We start from the raw sequence: 13,300 nt of genomic DNA on the forward strand, positions 1-13,300 counted from the left end.
TTTAAATATGCGGCTAACTGTACTTCAATTCTATATCAATAAAGTTGTAAAAGCAAAAAAGAGAAGTAGCTATCGCCACAGTATCTCTTACCGTGCTTTGTTTCACCCGCTGGTGAGGAGAGTTGAACAGGAAGGTGCCAAACAGGGAGATGTGGGTGCTGTCGTACAGTATAGCCAAGTAGGTCTCTGAGAACTCGAAGGCCGCTGGGTATTGTTCTAACAGCTGCCACGTGGCATCCAAGAACAGCAAAAATAAGGGAGACTGGCATATACAAACAGAAAATGGGATGATTTAATGTTGTCCTTCAGTTGTTCACATTTATTTCCAAACTTACTGCTTACAGTAAGGAAGAGATTAATAAGAGAACAGCTAAGCCTAAAACACTTGGCTCCAAAGCTAAGCCAAGGATATGCAAATAGGTGAAACCAGCTTATGTCAAACCTAAGAAGTAAGTTCAACTGTGATAAACATCACAGCCCTTACTTGTGTAGTATCATTGAAATGGCAAAGTAAACAGGCAAGTGTCACTGTATGAATGGGGGATACTAAAATATGTGATTAAGCTTATCTGGAAATAATTCTTTAGAATGCTGAAAAATAGAAACAAAAAACCAACAACTCCAAACCAAAAAACAACTTCTGTAATTAGCTTTTGGTGCACCGTGCAGGCTCAGCATCCGGAAAACTTCCCAGAGTTTCAGAAAACAGTTGGCATTAGCCTCTAGGTCACATGGTGGAGCCCCAAGTATAACAGCTGATGACAGCTATTGTATCCTGGAGTCCCAGCATCTTTTTATTTTTTTAAGTTTATTTATTTATGAGAAAGAAAGAGTGTGTGAGAGCAGGCAGGGGAGGGGCAGAGAGATAGAGAATCCCAAGTAGGCTCCGCCCTGGCAGTACAGAGCCCACTGTGGGGCCCAAACTCACCAACCACTGAGATCATGACCTGAGCAGAAATCAAGAGTCGGACGTCACCCAGGTGCCCCTAGCATCTTTTTTTTTTATGTTTATTCATTTTTGAAAGAGAGAGACAGAGCACAAGCAGGGGTGGGGTGGAGGGAGAGTGGGGCACAGAATCCGAAGCAGGCTCCAGGCTCTGAGCTGTCAGCACAGACCCCAATGTGGGGCTCAAACTCAAGAACCGTGAGATCATGACCGGAGCCTAAGTCAGACACTCAACCGACTGAGCCACCCAGGTGTCCCACACCCCCAGCATCTTTTAAGTGAAGTATTCGCTGTTGAGATTTCCTCAGATGGTAGTTTGTACTGCTCAGTCAGCCTATGCTTCTGAAACCACCATTCTGTGAGATGCCTGCAGGGCCTTTCACAGGCTCTCCTACCTCTGCACCCATGGCAGCCCCTGTGCCCCGAGCTGTTACAAAGATGCCCCTCTCAAACATCCCATTCTTAACACACGTGCCCCATTTTAAGAAAATGTGATACTCCAAAATTGATTTTTCAAAATACCTGATGTGCTCATTATTTGCTTTTCAGAGAGATAATACAGCATTTTATCAAGTAGTTCTCAACGTGGAGAAATTTAACAATTTTTTTTGGAATTTTACCTATATAATTACAATAATCTTCGTAAGTACATCAATTTGGATGCTAATCCATTGGTAGTCTTAGACTAAGGAAGCAAAGAGGTGCTAAATGCAATATTTAAAAAGCCTCCTGGTCTCTTTACAGACAGAATAGCTCTTCACATGACAACGTGAATTTTGCCTTGTGTACACTTACAGACTCACAACAAGCACCGAGATTCTGTTACCTCTTTCTCCGATCGCTTTAAGTGGTTGCACCTGTCCAGGAACTGATATCCGGCCATGACCCACTCCTTCTGGATGAGACTCTGAAATCCAGTAATTGTCCTAAAATGGGGATCCAGCATCACTTGAACAAGAGAAGCTACCATACAGCTCAAGTCTCTTCCCTCCTCCTCTGTTAAGAAAAATGGAAAAGAAAATAACTACTACATAGAAAAATGCTGAGCGAGAAAGGGAAGGTCAAGTGGATACTACATTATTCTCTGCCCGAGCTACCTTCAAAATAATCCATGTTAGGAGGGTTCAATGGATTCCAGCAACTCTAAAATATTATAGACTTTAGCTCAATCAGTGTTCAATGGGAAATAATCTTTTATATATGAATATTTTCCAAATAACAGAGCATATTCCTCACACTTTTTACATTTCAGTAGTTTGGGGTGGAAATCTTTCAAGAGTCCATTCTGCTTCCTAAGAACATTAATTTTACTACTGGCAATTCCACATGGTGACTCAGAAGTGAACAAGGGGAATGGGATTGTCCACCACCATGTGAAAAGGTGGCAAACATTTCCTCCTATCTTTTATAGCTGGTGTCTTTTCAGTAATGCCAGTAATACCTGTTATGAAAGCCAGCCAAAGAAATCAGACAAAAACTATACCAAGTATCCCTTATGATTAAATTGTAGAAGTCATCAACAAAATACAAGCAAATCATATTATCTCATGAATTCAAGAATTTATTCCAGGAAAACAAGGTTGGTTTAACATCTGACAAAAAGTAACACTTCATAGACATAAGTGATAAAAATAACATAATCATCTCATTAGATGCATAAAAAGCATCTATGTGATAAAAATCCAAAGTTCATTCTGGATAAACTCTCAGCAAACTAGGAACAGAAGGGTAGTTCAACCTGATAAGAGTCCATGAAAACCTGTCACCAACATCAATTTTTAACGATAGCAACTCCTATAACTGAGCAATTCCTCACTTCTAAGTACCTACCCACAAGAAATAAAAAAAATATGTCCCCATGGTGACTTTTATATAAATGTTCACAGCAGCATATTCATAATAGCCATAAAATGGAAACAACTCAATGTCTGCCAGTGGGCAAATGTATAAATAAAATGTGGTATTTACAAAGGAATACTATTAGAAATAAAAAGGAACAAACTGCTAATACATGCTACGTGAATGAACCTCAAAAGCATGTATGTAAAATAAAAAAAGCAAGAGGCAACATCACATTTTGTATGATTTCGTTTACACATGACATCTCAGAAAGAGCAAATGTGGAGAAACAGAAAGCACATTAGTGGTTGTCTGGGGCTGGGACACAAGTAATCTTTTTGGTGAGATAAATAATTTCTAAAACTGGACTCTGAACTCTACACTCTGTATGTGTACTAAAAATACACAGTCAGAATGGGTGTGTTTTATAATATGCAAGTTATACCTCAATAAACGATTTCAAAACCACGTTCTAAAAAAAAGTGTTACTAAGATGTAGGTTCAGTATCTCTTCTAACCTTTTTGTATTATACAAATCCATCAAGACATGTGCTAAGTAGGATTTTTGCAATAGGATTAGAATACCCACTGGTTGAGAGGAGAGATTACTGGATTGTGAGAGTCTGCATTTATGTGTGAATTAAATAACTCTGATGGCATAACAGGAATTACTTGAAATAGTGCATTACTATTCTTTTTTCCCCTTTAAAGGTTTTAAATATCTTTACTTTGCTAAAGTCTGTTAAATTTGACAGTTGGTAAAAATACTTTTGTAAGCTTCAGTAGTGTAGCATATTCACAAACTATGTAATGTGAAATATATTATAGGATAAGGTAGGAAGTTCATGGTTTATTAAACTACATCAGTAAACTTAGAAATTCTGTTAGCTGTTAAATTTACCTAACATACAATCATCCTTCACTTAACTGAAACATTATTATATTGTACTTTACTCCTACTAAACATTAGACAAAATTCAGAATATTGGCTATTTTTTTTTTTTAATTTTTAAACTTTACTTAAATCCAAGTTAGTTAACACATAGTGTCAATTCAGTCAATTTCTTGATACCCATCTATTTCTATAGAGTCCAATCTAGCATGATCCAGAGGCATTTAAGTTGAAATTTTTATGAATTCGAAACGTAGCAAGATTAGACAGAAAGGATGCTCTGCCAAGACTAACACTCTGTCTGACTCTGTCAGGAGCTGCAACCCAACCCTTCCCATAATACGGGAAGAAGGTTTAACACAGGGCAGAAAACCGGACTCCTTTCTACCTGTGGTCTTTGTGGCAGAATCTGTAGTGTCCCTGATGGGTTAGCAGTAGTGTCATCTACTTGAATGCGGGCAGTCACCACGCTGGCTGGCATGGTGACCATTGTTTTCAGTAATGAATTACCTTGCAGGACTACAGAGAGACGCTTGCTTTCTAGCACATACACGAGTTCTGCTGCATGTTTAAGGAATGCCCTGAAAAGAGAAAGGGAAAAATACTGTTAAGAAAATAAAATTTCCACTATAAATATTTCTTTAAAAGTACTTGAAATCAAGCACATCTAATCTCACACTGTACTGTGTTCTCAATAACCTTTGCAAATTTCATCAGCATTTAAGTGACTCTTCAACAGAGTATGTTTTGATTTTTCTATCAGGGAAATTCATTAATCCTTTTATAAAAAGGGGGCTGATGTACAGGACATTCTTGAAATCTCAAAACACAGAGACGGAGAAGAGAGGAGTGGTTGCCAGGGCACAGCGATGGGGACGCAACTCTGCAGGGGCAGCATGAAGGGCCTTGCAGTGATGGAGCAGTTCTGTATAGTGACTGTGGTGGGGGCTGCACGGATCCACACATGCAATAAAAATGCACATAATACCACACACATGCACATGCGCACACACACACACGAAAACATATATAAATTGGTGAAATCTGAATAAGGCTTATATATTATACCACTGTCAGTTTCTTGGTTTTGATATCACATTCTAGTTATGGAAGATGTAACCACCGGGGGAAGCTAGGTGAGGAGTATGTGGAGCGCTGGACTATTTGCATCTCCTATGAGTCTATAATTATTTCAAAATAAAAAGTTAAAGAAGAAAAAGGAAAGTGGTTGTACAAACCTTAAATATTCTAACCACCGAGTATTTTCCAGTGAAGACAACCATTTCTCTTCAGTTTCTTCAAAAGGCTCTGCAATAAATATGGTAATATTTATCTAAAAAACATATATATGTAATATATAGGATGCATATATTTTGTATATATATATAAAATGTATGCACACACCTTTTTAGGCTTTTTAAACTTAATTTTACATGATCAATATCAGAGTTAAGTGATATGTCACAGTTTTTAATATTTAGTTGGCTTTAAGGAAGTATGCATTTTCACTTAATAATATAGTCATTTAAGAAGACATGTTACAATTCTATAAAAAACAAAAAAAAGCACTCCCCTGGAGGCTTTCAGGGAAGTCCTGGAGAGTCTAACCACCTCTGCCTAAGAGCCAGTGGTTCCCACCTTCCTGGTCAGCCCACCCCTGGATTCTGATGCCCCCTACTCACAGCTTCCTGACTGCAAACCTCACCCTCCTTGCTTCTCTCCCCTGCTCCTGCTGCCAGCGCTGCCTCTCAGTGCACGGTTTCTGTGACAGCAGGAATGAGGGCATCTTCCTGGCAGGGCTTGCACTGTCCTGACTCAGTCCTGCGTGGCCTGTCTCAAGACGTCGCTCACCTCACAAACTCCAGGCTTTAGTAATGTTCCAATTACCAGATGGTTGATAAGAATTCATGTCACTGTGCTTTTTTAACACACCATGTCCCTCCCCAGTTCTCCTTCCAGGCAAGCACCCGCTCATCCCTGCAGAACTGCCACAATGGCTGCCTCTCCTGGCTCCCAGGTAAGTAGGACTCTGTGTATACTTCAAGGAGGCCTCACTTATGCCAGAGATGCTTTCACGGGAGTCATCCCCCTGGGGCACAATGAAAGTACCTGAGAAGCACTTGTTCTAATACATGTACTAGAAATCTGAGGCCACACAGATTACAACATGGCTCTGTTTGAAATTCATGTCAAGTCCCTTATCTTAAAACATAACTGTGTGCATTAAAATCTTAGGAAGTTTGTATGGGTAGCTCACTGTTTTCCTTGGCACTTTACAGAAGTATCCTACCACACCATTTATTATTTATTTCAAAGTGGTGTAATTTTTTTTTTTCCCTCCAAAACAAAAAAGCAGTTTAAACTCCATTTTCTAAGAGCTTCTGATACTGTCATGCAAAAGTATTTCAATGTGCCTCTACTTAAATATATCTATTTCTATATTTTCAAGGGCTATCATTTTTTCTGACATGCCTCATGCAATGGTGTTATCACCCATTCACTGTATACATATATATATATATATACATATATAATAAAAATGAAATTACCATCAACGCATAGGTGTTTAAGTTTTACAAAAGCCGCCTGTATATCTTGGATATTGGGCAAGGTCTTATCCAAGTCTGATTTGTAAACATCACTTCTCTGTGGATGACTTTTAGTTATTGCATTACAAATCCTAATAAAGACAAAATCCTTGAGTCATTCATTTATGCCACACATATTTTTTGAAGACCTATTATGAGCCAAGGCACTATTCTCAGAGCTGGAGATAAACAAGACAGGCTGGGCCTCTGCTCTCACAGGGCTTCTATTTCTGGTGGTGGTTGGGTAAATGATAAAGTAATAGGCTGTGGTGAATGCCGTGGGTGGCATAATCGAGTGAATGCAGGCTAGTTCAAGTCATGTGGTCAGAAAGGCTCTTCTGTGAAGGTAATACTGAAGCCAAAACCCAAATAACTAGAAGCCATCAAAGATCTGAGAGAAAGTGTTCTAGGCAGAGGGAAGGCAAGGGCAAAGGTCCTGTGGTGGACACAAGCTTGGCTGTGGAGAAACACAGAGAGGGCCTGAGATGGTATGTCTAAGGAGAAAGGGGCAGAGAGAGATTTGACAACAAAGAGAGCCTGTCCTACTTACGAAGAACCGGATAGCTGAAAAAATAGAAAGAATCAAAACAATTCTCAGCTTAATAAAATTAAAACATTACAAGTGCCACTGGCTGTGAGGGTTCAGGACGAACTCCCACCCAGCAGTGCTGCTGGCTTCCCTCTAATAGCAGCCTCCCCCCAGCCCCCACCCTTCCTATGCATCTAACCAGCAGACATGGCAGTGAATACTGGGCTTGGACTGTGACATGACAGGTCATTTCAAATGTGACCAAGGTAAAAAACACCCATCAGGGATTATTTGAATAATACTCCTTTTCCTTTCCTGAAGGATCATTTGAGGGTCACTTGTCAGTTATTTGCTTCAGCAAAGGTGCCTTTCTTCGGTATGGCCCTGGGGAAAAAAAACTAAGATCTGGCTGTAACAGTCACAGACTGTGATATACAATTTGAGGCTCTCTGAGCCGGTTTTCTAAGATCTGTTCCTTTGTTCCTCATTTATTTAACAAGTATTGAATAAATATTCAACATCACAGGTGTTTCCTGGGTGCTAAACATACAATGGTATGCAAAACATAGTCCCTTCAGCTCAAGAAGCTTATAGCCTAGTAGCAAATATAGGCAGTAATCAAACTGTAACACATACATGCAATTAAAGACTGAAGTAAGTGTTATGAAGAAAATTTAGAGAGCCATAGAGAATGTATAACTTGAGGCCTGATCTAGAGGTGAGGGAAAGCTTATCTTCAGGAAGTGAGATTTGCCATGAGAGATAAAGAACGAGGGAGTACCGAGTGGGTGGGGTGGAGAGTGCTGGAGGATAAGCATGAAGAAAGACAGCCCAGAAGGGAACAGCACTGGTGAATATCAGGAGATGGGAAAGCACAGGCAAAGGCAAAGTCCATGGTGGCCAGGGCCAGGAGCCACGGGTGTGATAGTGGATGAGACGTGGAGGGAAGAAATGAGGGCACTCATGGTAGGGGTGTAGCTGGGGTGGACACAGTTTGTAAGGTTTCTAAAAAGTGAAGTGACAGATTTGATGATGGGCTCAACGTGGGGAAGGAAGTGAAAGAAAACGCATCCAGGATGACTCCTGGATTTCTGAGGGCAGGCTGGGAGAGTGCGCGGTGCTTGTATGCTGGAGGCTGGTTTTGGACCATATTGAGTTTAAAGGGCCTCTGAGACTTGCACGTGGAAGATGTCCCATTAGAGATAAAATCTGATGGTCACTAAAGCCACAGCCATAGGTAAACTTGTTTAGGAAAAGAAATGCAGAATGGGAAGAAGCAGTGGCCTGAAACAGATTCTAGGTAATGTCTGCAGAGGGCAGAGTACTGGTGAGGAAGAGGGGCTTCAGGAGAGTGGAAAGAAGCAGGACTCAGAGGGCTTTAGGGAGAGACTAAACAATAGTGATGCCCGCTGACTGAGAAATGCCTTCTGCTTTAATGACATGGAGATTACTGGCGACTTTATAGCAGATGATGCCAAACTTGTTTGTGGTAGCTAATTAAAACCACCATTTAAGCTACTGTGACTCTGTAGACCTAAGACACACCAAACTACAAGAAAGGTCTGATTTACCCTAAAGTATCTCAGCTGGAAATCACCACACGTTGCAAATACGTTAAAGGCCACACTGTTATACCAAGACGTCAGCAATGTAAGATTCCCCAGTGTCTTATAAGCCAAAGAATTAAATTCTATTTAGTATAACTTAAATGTTAACTTTAATATATTCACATTTTTTTCCAAAATGGTGATTCTTGTATAGACTATATGTTGCTAACTAATTAATAAAACTATGCCACTTTCTAACTATTTTCAAGTAGTCAGGAGTTTAATATATTATTTCTGACAACTAAAAATGTCTACAGCAACAATGACCATTTCTTGATACCTCTGGTCGATTTTCCTCTGCTGCAGCACATCTTTTATGAGGGCCATTCGCACGAGGGCACTGCCATTTGAGTGGCTCCAGCACCAGAACTAGGAGAGAAGCAGAGCCTTTATGTAACTGGGTAGAGAAAAAGACATCGGTATGAATGAAATCCAACAGACAGCACTTACGGGCATCCTTCTTCCAACAAAAGAATGGGAAAAGATCTTTAGATCTTGGTCGGCTAAAGAACTTGGCACTACAAAGTATTCTGGAAGGCTGGAGAGGAAAAAGCAAACCATAACATAAGAATCCTGTGCTCTAGGCAGGTAAGTGTGCTCTGAAGACTCCATATATAATTAAACACATTTATCCCCATTTAATGTGCACCCTACTTGGTGGCCACATGGTAGGTACCATAGAAGACAAGGTTGACCCTAGACATCTCTTGTCTAAAACACGTGTGACGTTGTCAATTATCACAAAACTTATATTTAAAGCAGGGGGAAACATCCAAAGGAGATGTCTAAAATATTCTCCAAAATGATTATTAATCAAACATGTATTCGGTTTCTGAAAAACATGCCCACCTTTGTTCTCTATGGGTAAGAATCCAAGGCACATAACACAAGACCACACCAAACCCACAAATCTACCAAGAAGCTTTAGCTTCTGGGGTGCCTGGGTGGCTCAGTCAGTTAAGCATCTGACTCTTGGTTTCAGCTCAGGTCATGATCTCATGGTTCATGAAATCAAGCCCCGTGTTCAGCTCTGAACTGACAGTGCAGAGGGATTGGGATTCTCTCTTGGGATTCTCTCTCCCTCTCTCTCTGCCTCTCCTCTACTCACACTCTTTCTCTCTAAAAATAAATAAACTTAAAAAAAAAAAAAAAAGCTTCAGCTCCTTATCTCCCCCTTCTAACCTTTCCTGTTTCCAAAGACACGCAGACTCACTGACTGGGCAGCAATTACTAGTGCTCACTGCACCATAAGACATCCTCCTTTCTACTGTAAGACATCCTCCTTTCTCTCTTTTTTCATCTTTAAGATAAAATATCCATGAAAGCAGTTTTTTGTTTTTTTTTTTTTAAAGCTTATTTATTTATTTTTGAAAGAGAGAGATTAGAGAGCAAGTAGGGGAGCCAAAATCAAGAGTTGGACGATTAACTAACTGAGCCACCCAGGTGCCCCTCATGAAAGCATTATTAAAAACAAATATTCCATTCACCATAACTTGTAAGTTATCAGAGAGCAGAGTGATTATTATTCAGAAGAAGTCACCTCCAGCTATAAATAAGGCTGTAAAAATGGGACTTACCAAGTGGATATCATGTAACCCTCATTAATAGAACAAACTCTCCATGCAGAAGCCCCTGTCCTCTTGATTTCTCGGTCCCAGTCTGAGTACGTCTCGAAGAGTGGAGTCTTTTGGCTGCTGCCACCACCGGCCCCGCTGCCACCTCCTGAGGGTATTCCATTAATATTATTGGCTACAAGAAAAAGCAATACTATTAATTTTGTTTCAATGGTCACATTTTGTCCCACATTCCCTCTCCTCTCTGGGCGCCTCCTATCAGAAACACGCATGGACGGGGCACCTCTCCTAGATGTTCCTACTGCTCCCAGCAGTCCTGAGAAAGAGGCAGCCCTCCTCTTGTCAGAAGAACTCATTTTCCTTATCCAGCTCCCTCCTGACTCCTTTAGCACCGCTGGTTTTTCTGTCCTTCTACTGGCTCCATCCCTTTTGCCTTCAAACACAAGTAAGTCACCTTGACTTTGAAAAGACTTTCATCTGACCACACTGCACCACTCCAGCTGCCCAGGCTATACATTTTCCCTCCTCCCTGTTACTGACCACCTTCCCAAATGATGAACAATGCCTGCTGCGCAGATTTCCTCCCCATTTATTTTCTCCTTTTCAATGGTCTTCCATCCCTACCGTTCCACAGAAACCACTCACGAGCCTCCCTCAGTCCCCTGCCCTCAACTGCTCATTTTCTCTACATTTTGCCTGGAACAATGAATGCATCCAATCATCTTTGTTCTGGTCCAGATCTTTCATCCTTCTGATACTGATGTCTCAATCCTTTCTATGGCTCACTATAAAATTTTTGGGTCTTCTAGATCTACTCTGTTTTCCTTTGATAAGCTCACAAGTGCTCCTTGTTCTCCACCAGAGGGCCACTCCCATCTGGGGATCTCAGCAGAGCGCAAGTGTACTTGAACTTCCTTAGCAAGGAGCCCTCTGTCATCAAGGAGAGCTGCTACCCTCTGGGAGAAGCCCACAGCCTCAGGAGCCTGCAGAATGACCAGAAAGAAAGAGGACATCTCAGCAATCAGCCTCATCTACCCTGGCGATCCAGGGTGACAGACGGCATGATCTTTACTGGTCCTGTGTCTCACCCCTGAAGGCTGCTGACATCCCTGGCACGTGCTGCACTCAAACTGGCCTGCAGCCTGCCACGAGACACATTCCCCCCAAAACCATGCTTTCATGATGCTATACTCTTGCCTCAACTTTCCCTCATGCTCATTTTCCAACTTCCTTAAGCAAACCTACATGGTTTTGCTTAAAAGGCCCTTAATTGACCTGATCTTTATGTCTCATTACTGCCTAACCCCATTCTCTCTTGTAGCCAAAGAAACCCTTCCATCATCCCATGAACACGCCATGCCCATTCCTGTTGACTATTTAACACCTGGTGTGAGACAGGTATTTTCTGAGAACCTACCATGTACTAAGGCCCGAAAATTTAAAAGTAAGGTTGTCTCTCTGTCTTGAAAGCGCTAACGAGACAGAGGAGGGTGAGCTCAGCACTAGTCACAGTGAGGCAAATGTATGAGTGCAGTGACAGCACAGAGGAAAATGACCCTAGAGCTCGCTGGAGACAAAGGCCGGGACAGGAGAGGCCTCAGGACTTGACCACAACTGAACAGAGTCCTAAGGAATGAGCCAAACATTGCCAGGTGGCTAGTGAGAAGGAGGCAGGCATGCTGGGCAGAGCAGAACACAAAACACATGGTGTAATTGTAAAACATCAAGTAATGAAATACAGCTAGAGCTTTAGGGATGCAAAGGATGGGGGAAGAGAGGCTGGAAAATTAGATGGGGCCAAGACTCTCGGTCTGTGCTGCCCCAAACAGTAGCCACTAGCCACTAGCCACATGTGCTATTTAAGTTGAAACAAAATTAAATTAAAAATGCAGTTCCTCGGTTGTACCAGCCACATTTCTAGTGCTCAAGAGCCACATGTGGCTAGTGGCTCCTATACTGGTCAATGCAGAGGAGAGAATATTTCCATCCCTGGACAGTGCTACTCTAGATTAGAAAGGATCCTGTGTGATTACCCAGTGATTCTGATTTTAGCAGGGCTTGTTTAAAATCCAAATGCTAAAGCTAAGCGCACAGCCTGGAGCCACCCCATCTAGAGCCTTCTCTGGGGTAGGTACAAGAATGTATGCGGAAGAACTTGGGAGTTGTAACCTCTGCAGGACACAGAACCTTCATGGAATTTCCAGGCAATTCTCACTTTACACAGTGCTCCAGAACACTAATAACCACAGAAAGCTATACAATATTAGAAAATCTAAGTAATTCATCATATGATCAAATTAAAGGGGAAAAAAAACCCATATGATCAGTTCAAAGTGCAGGAGAATATTTGATAGAGTTCAACACCTACTCATAATTAAAAAAAACAAAAACAAACTTTGGCAAATTGGGAATAAAAAGGAATTTCCTTACTTGATAAAGGGTAATTACCAGCAAACACACAGTAAACATCATCTTCATCAAAACCAGAACAGAAATGATGCCCGCTATCATGATTACCATTCAACACTGTACCAGAGGTCCTCGCCACACAATGAGATAACCACCACGGAAAAAGAAGTATAAAGAACACACTCACAATTTTCAAAGAGTGACATAAATAGTTTGGCAGGATACCCTCACCTAGGAGTCTAGGACCAAATACTTTGGAGTGTTTGGAAGTTACAGACTTTAGTAAGCCAGGCTAAGAAACATAATGAGATTGTTTCTCTGGCAAGATTTAGTCTCAAGATCTAACTAAGACCAATTTTCTGAACATCAAATGACAGAAACTGTAAGACAATGCATTGTTTACTATTTTATAGGCTTGAGTTGCTGAAAACCTGCCTGTTTCTTAACAACCAGCACTAGGCTGTATGCTCTGCATCTTCTTCAAGGAGAGCTTATTAGAGAATGTGTAGCAGATACTCAATCTGGCATTAAAGAGTCAGGAAATTCGAATGCTTTCCAGAAATCCCAAAGGCCTGATGCCTGCAGCCTGCTCTACCAGTGGATTACTAATAGGGGTGCAGCAACAGACTGGCAAAAATCAGTCATCTTAGGGAGATCCAGCTCCCCTGAGAGTTACCTGAGTGAGGTTTGAGGATAGCTCATTAGCCAACTAAAAGTGAAACTATACAGTGGGCATTCCTGACCTTGGCTATCTTCTGTGAAACTCAGAACTCTAATCCCAGGCTGTGTTGAAATTATCGACAACAGTTTCCACTAAATTAGCCTCATCCATATTTAGAATGGTCTCAAGCAACAGCAAAGACAATAAAAGTGGTCACCATATGAGAAGAAAGACTATCACTCTGATGATACTGCA

General features: G+C 41.2%; 1 protein-coding gene across 2 annotated transcripts in view; it reads right to left on the reverse strand.

Annotated features, from left to right (window-relative positions):
• The window catches only part of MTMR10 (myotubularin related protein 10), a 55,555-nt gene that overhangs the window by 7,891 nt on the left and 34,364 nt on the right, over nt 1-13,300 (reverse strand). For both annotated transcript variants that reach the window (XM_043554853.1, XM_043554854.1), the window contains exons 7-14: nt 9,979-10,150; nt 8,852-8,939; nt 8,682-8,770; nt 6,227-6,357; nt 4,916-4,985; nt 4,188-4,258; nt 1,773-1,942; nt 92-262 (exon numbers count right to left, since the gene is read on the reverse strand). In XM_043554853.1, coding sequence (XP_043410788.1) covers nt 92-262; nt 1,773-1,942; nt 4,188-4,258; nt 4,916-4,985; nt 6,227-6,357; nt 8,682-8,770; nt 8,852-8,939; nt 9,979-10,150 — 962 coding nt within the window. The remainder of the gene's footprint in view (nt 1-91; nt 263-1,772; nt 1,943-4,187; nt 4,259-4,915; nt 4,986-6,226; nt 6,358-8,681; nt 8,771-8,851; nt 8,940-9,978; nt 10,151-13,300) is intronic.

The sequence above is a fragment of the Prionailurus bengalensis genome, chromosome B3 (assembly GCF_016509475.1).
Source record: "Prionailurus bengalensis isolate Pbe53 chromosome B3, Fcat_Pben_1.1_paternal_pri, whole genome shotgun sequence".
Lineage (NCBI taxonomy): Eukaryota > Metazoa > Chordata > Mammalia > Carnivora > Felidae > Prionailurus > Prionailurus bengalensis.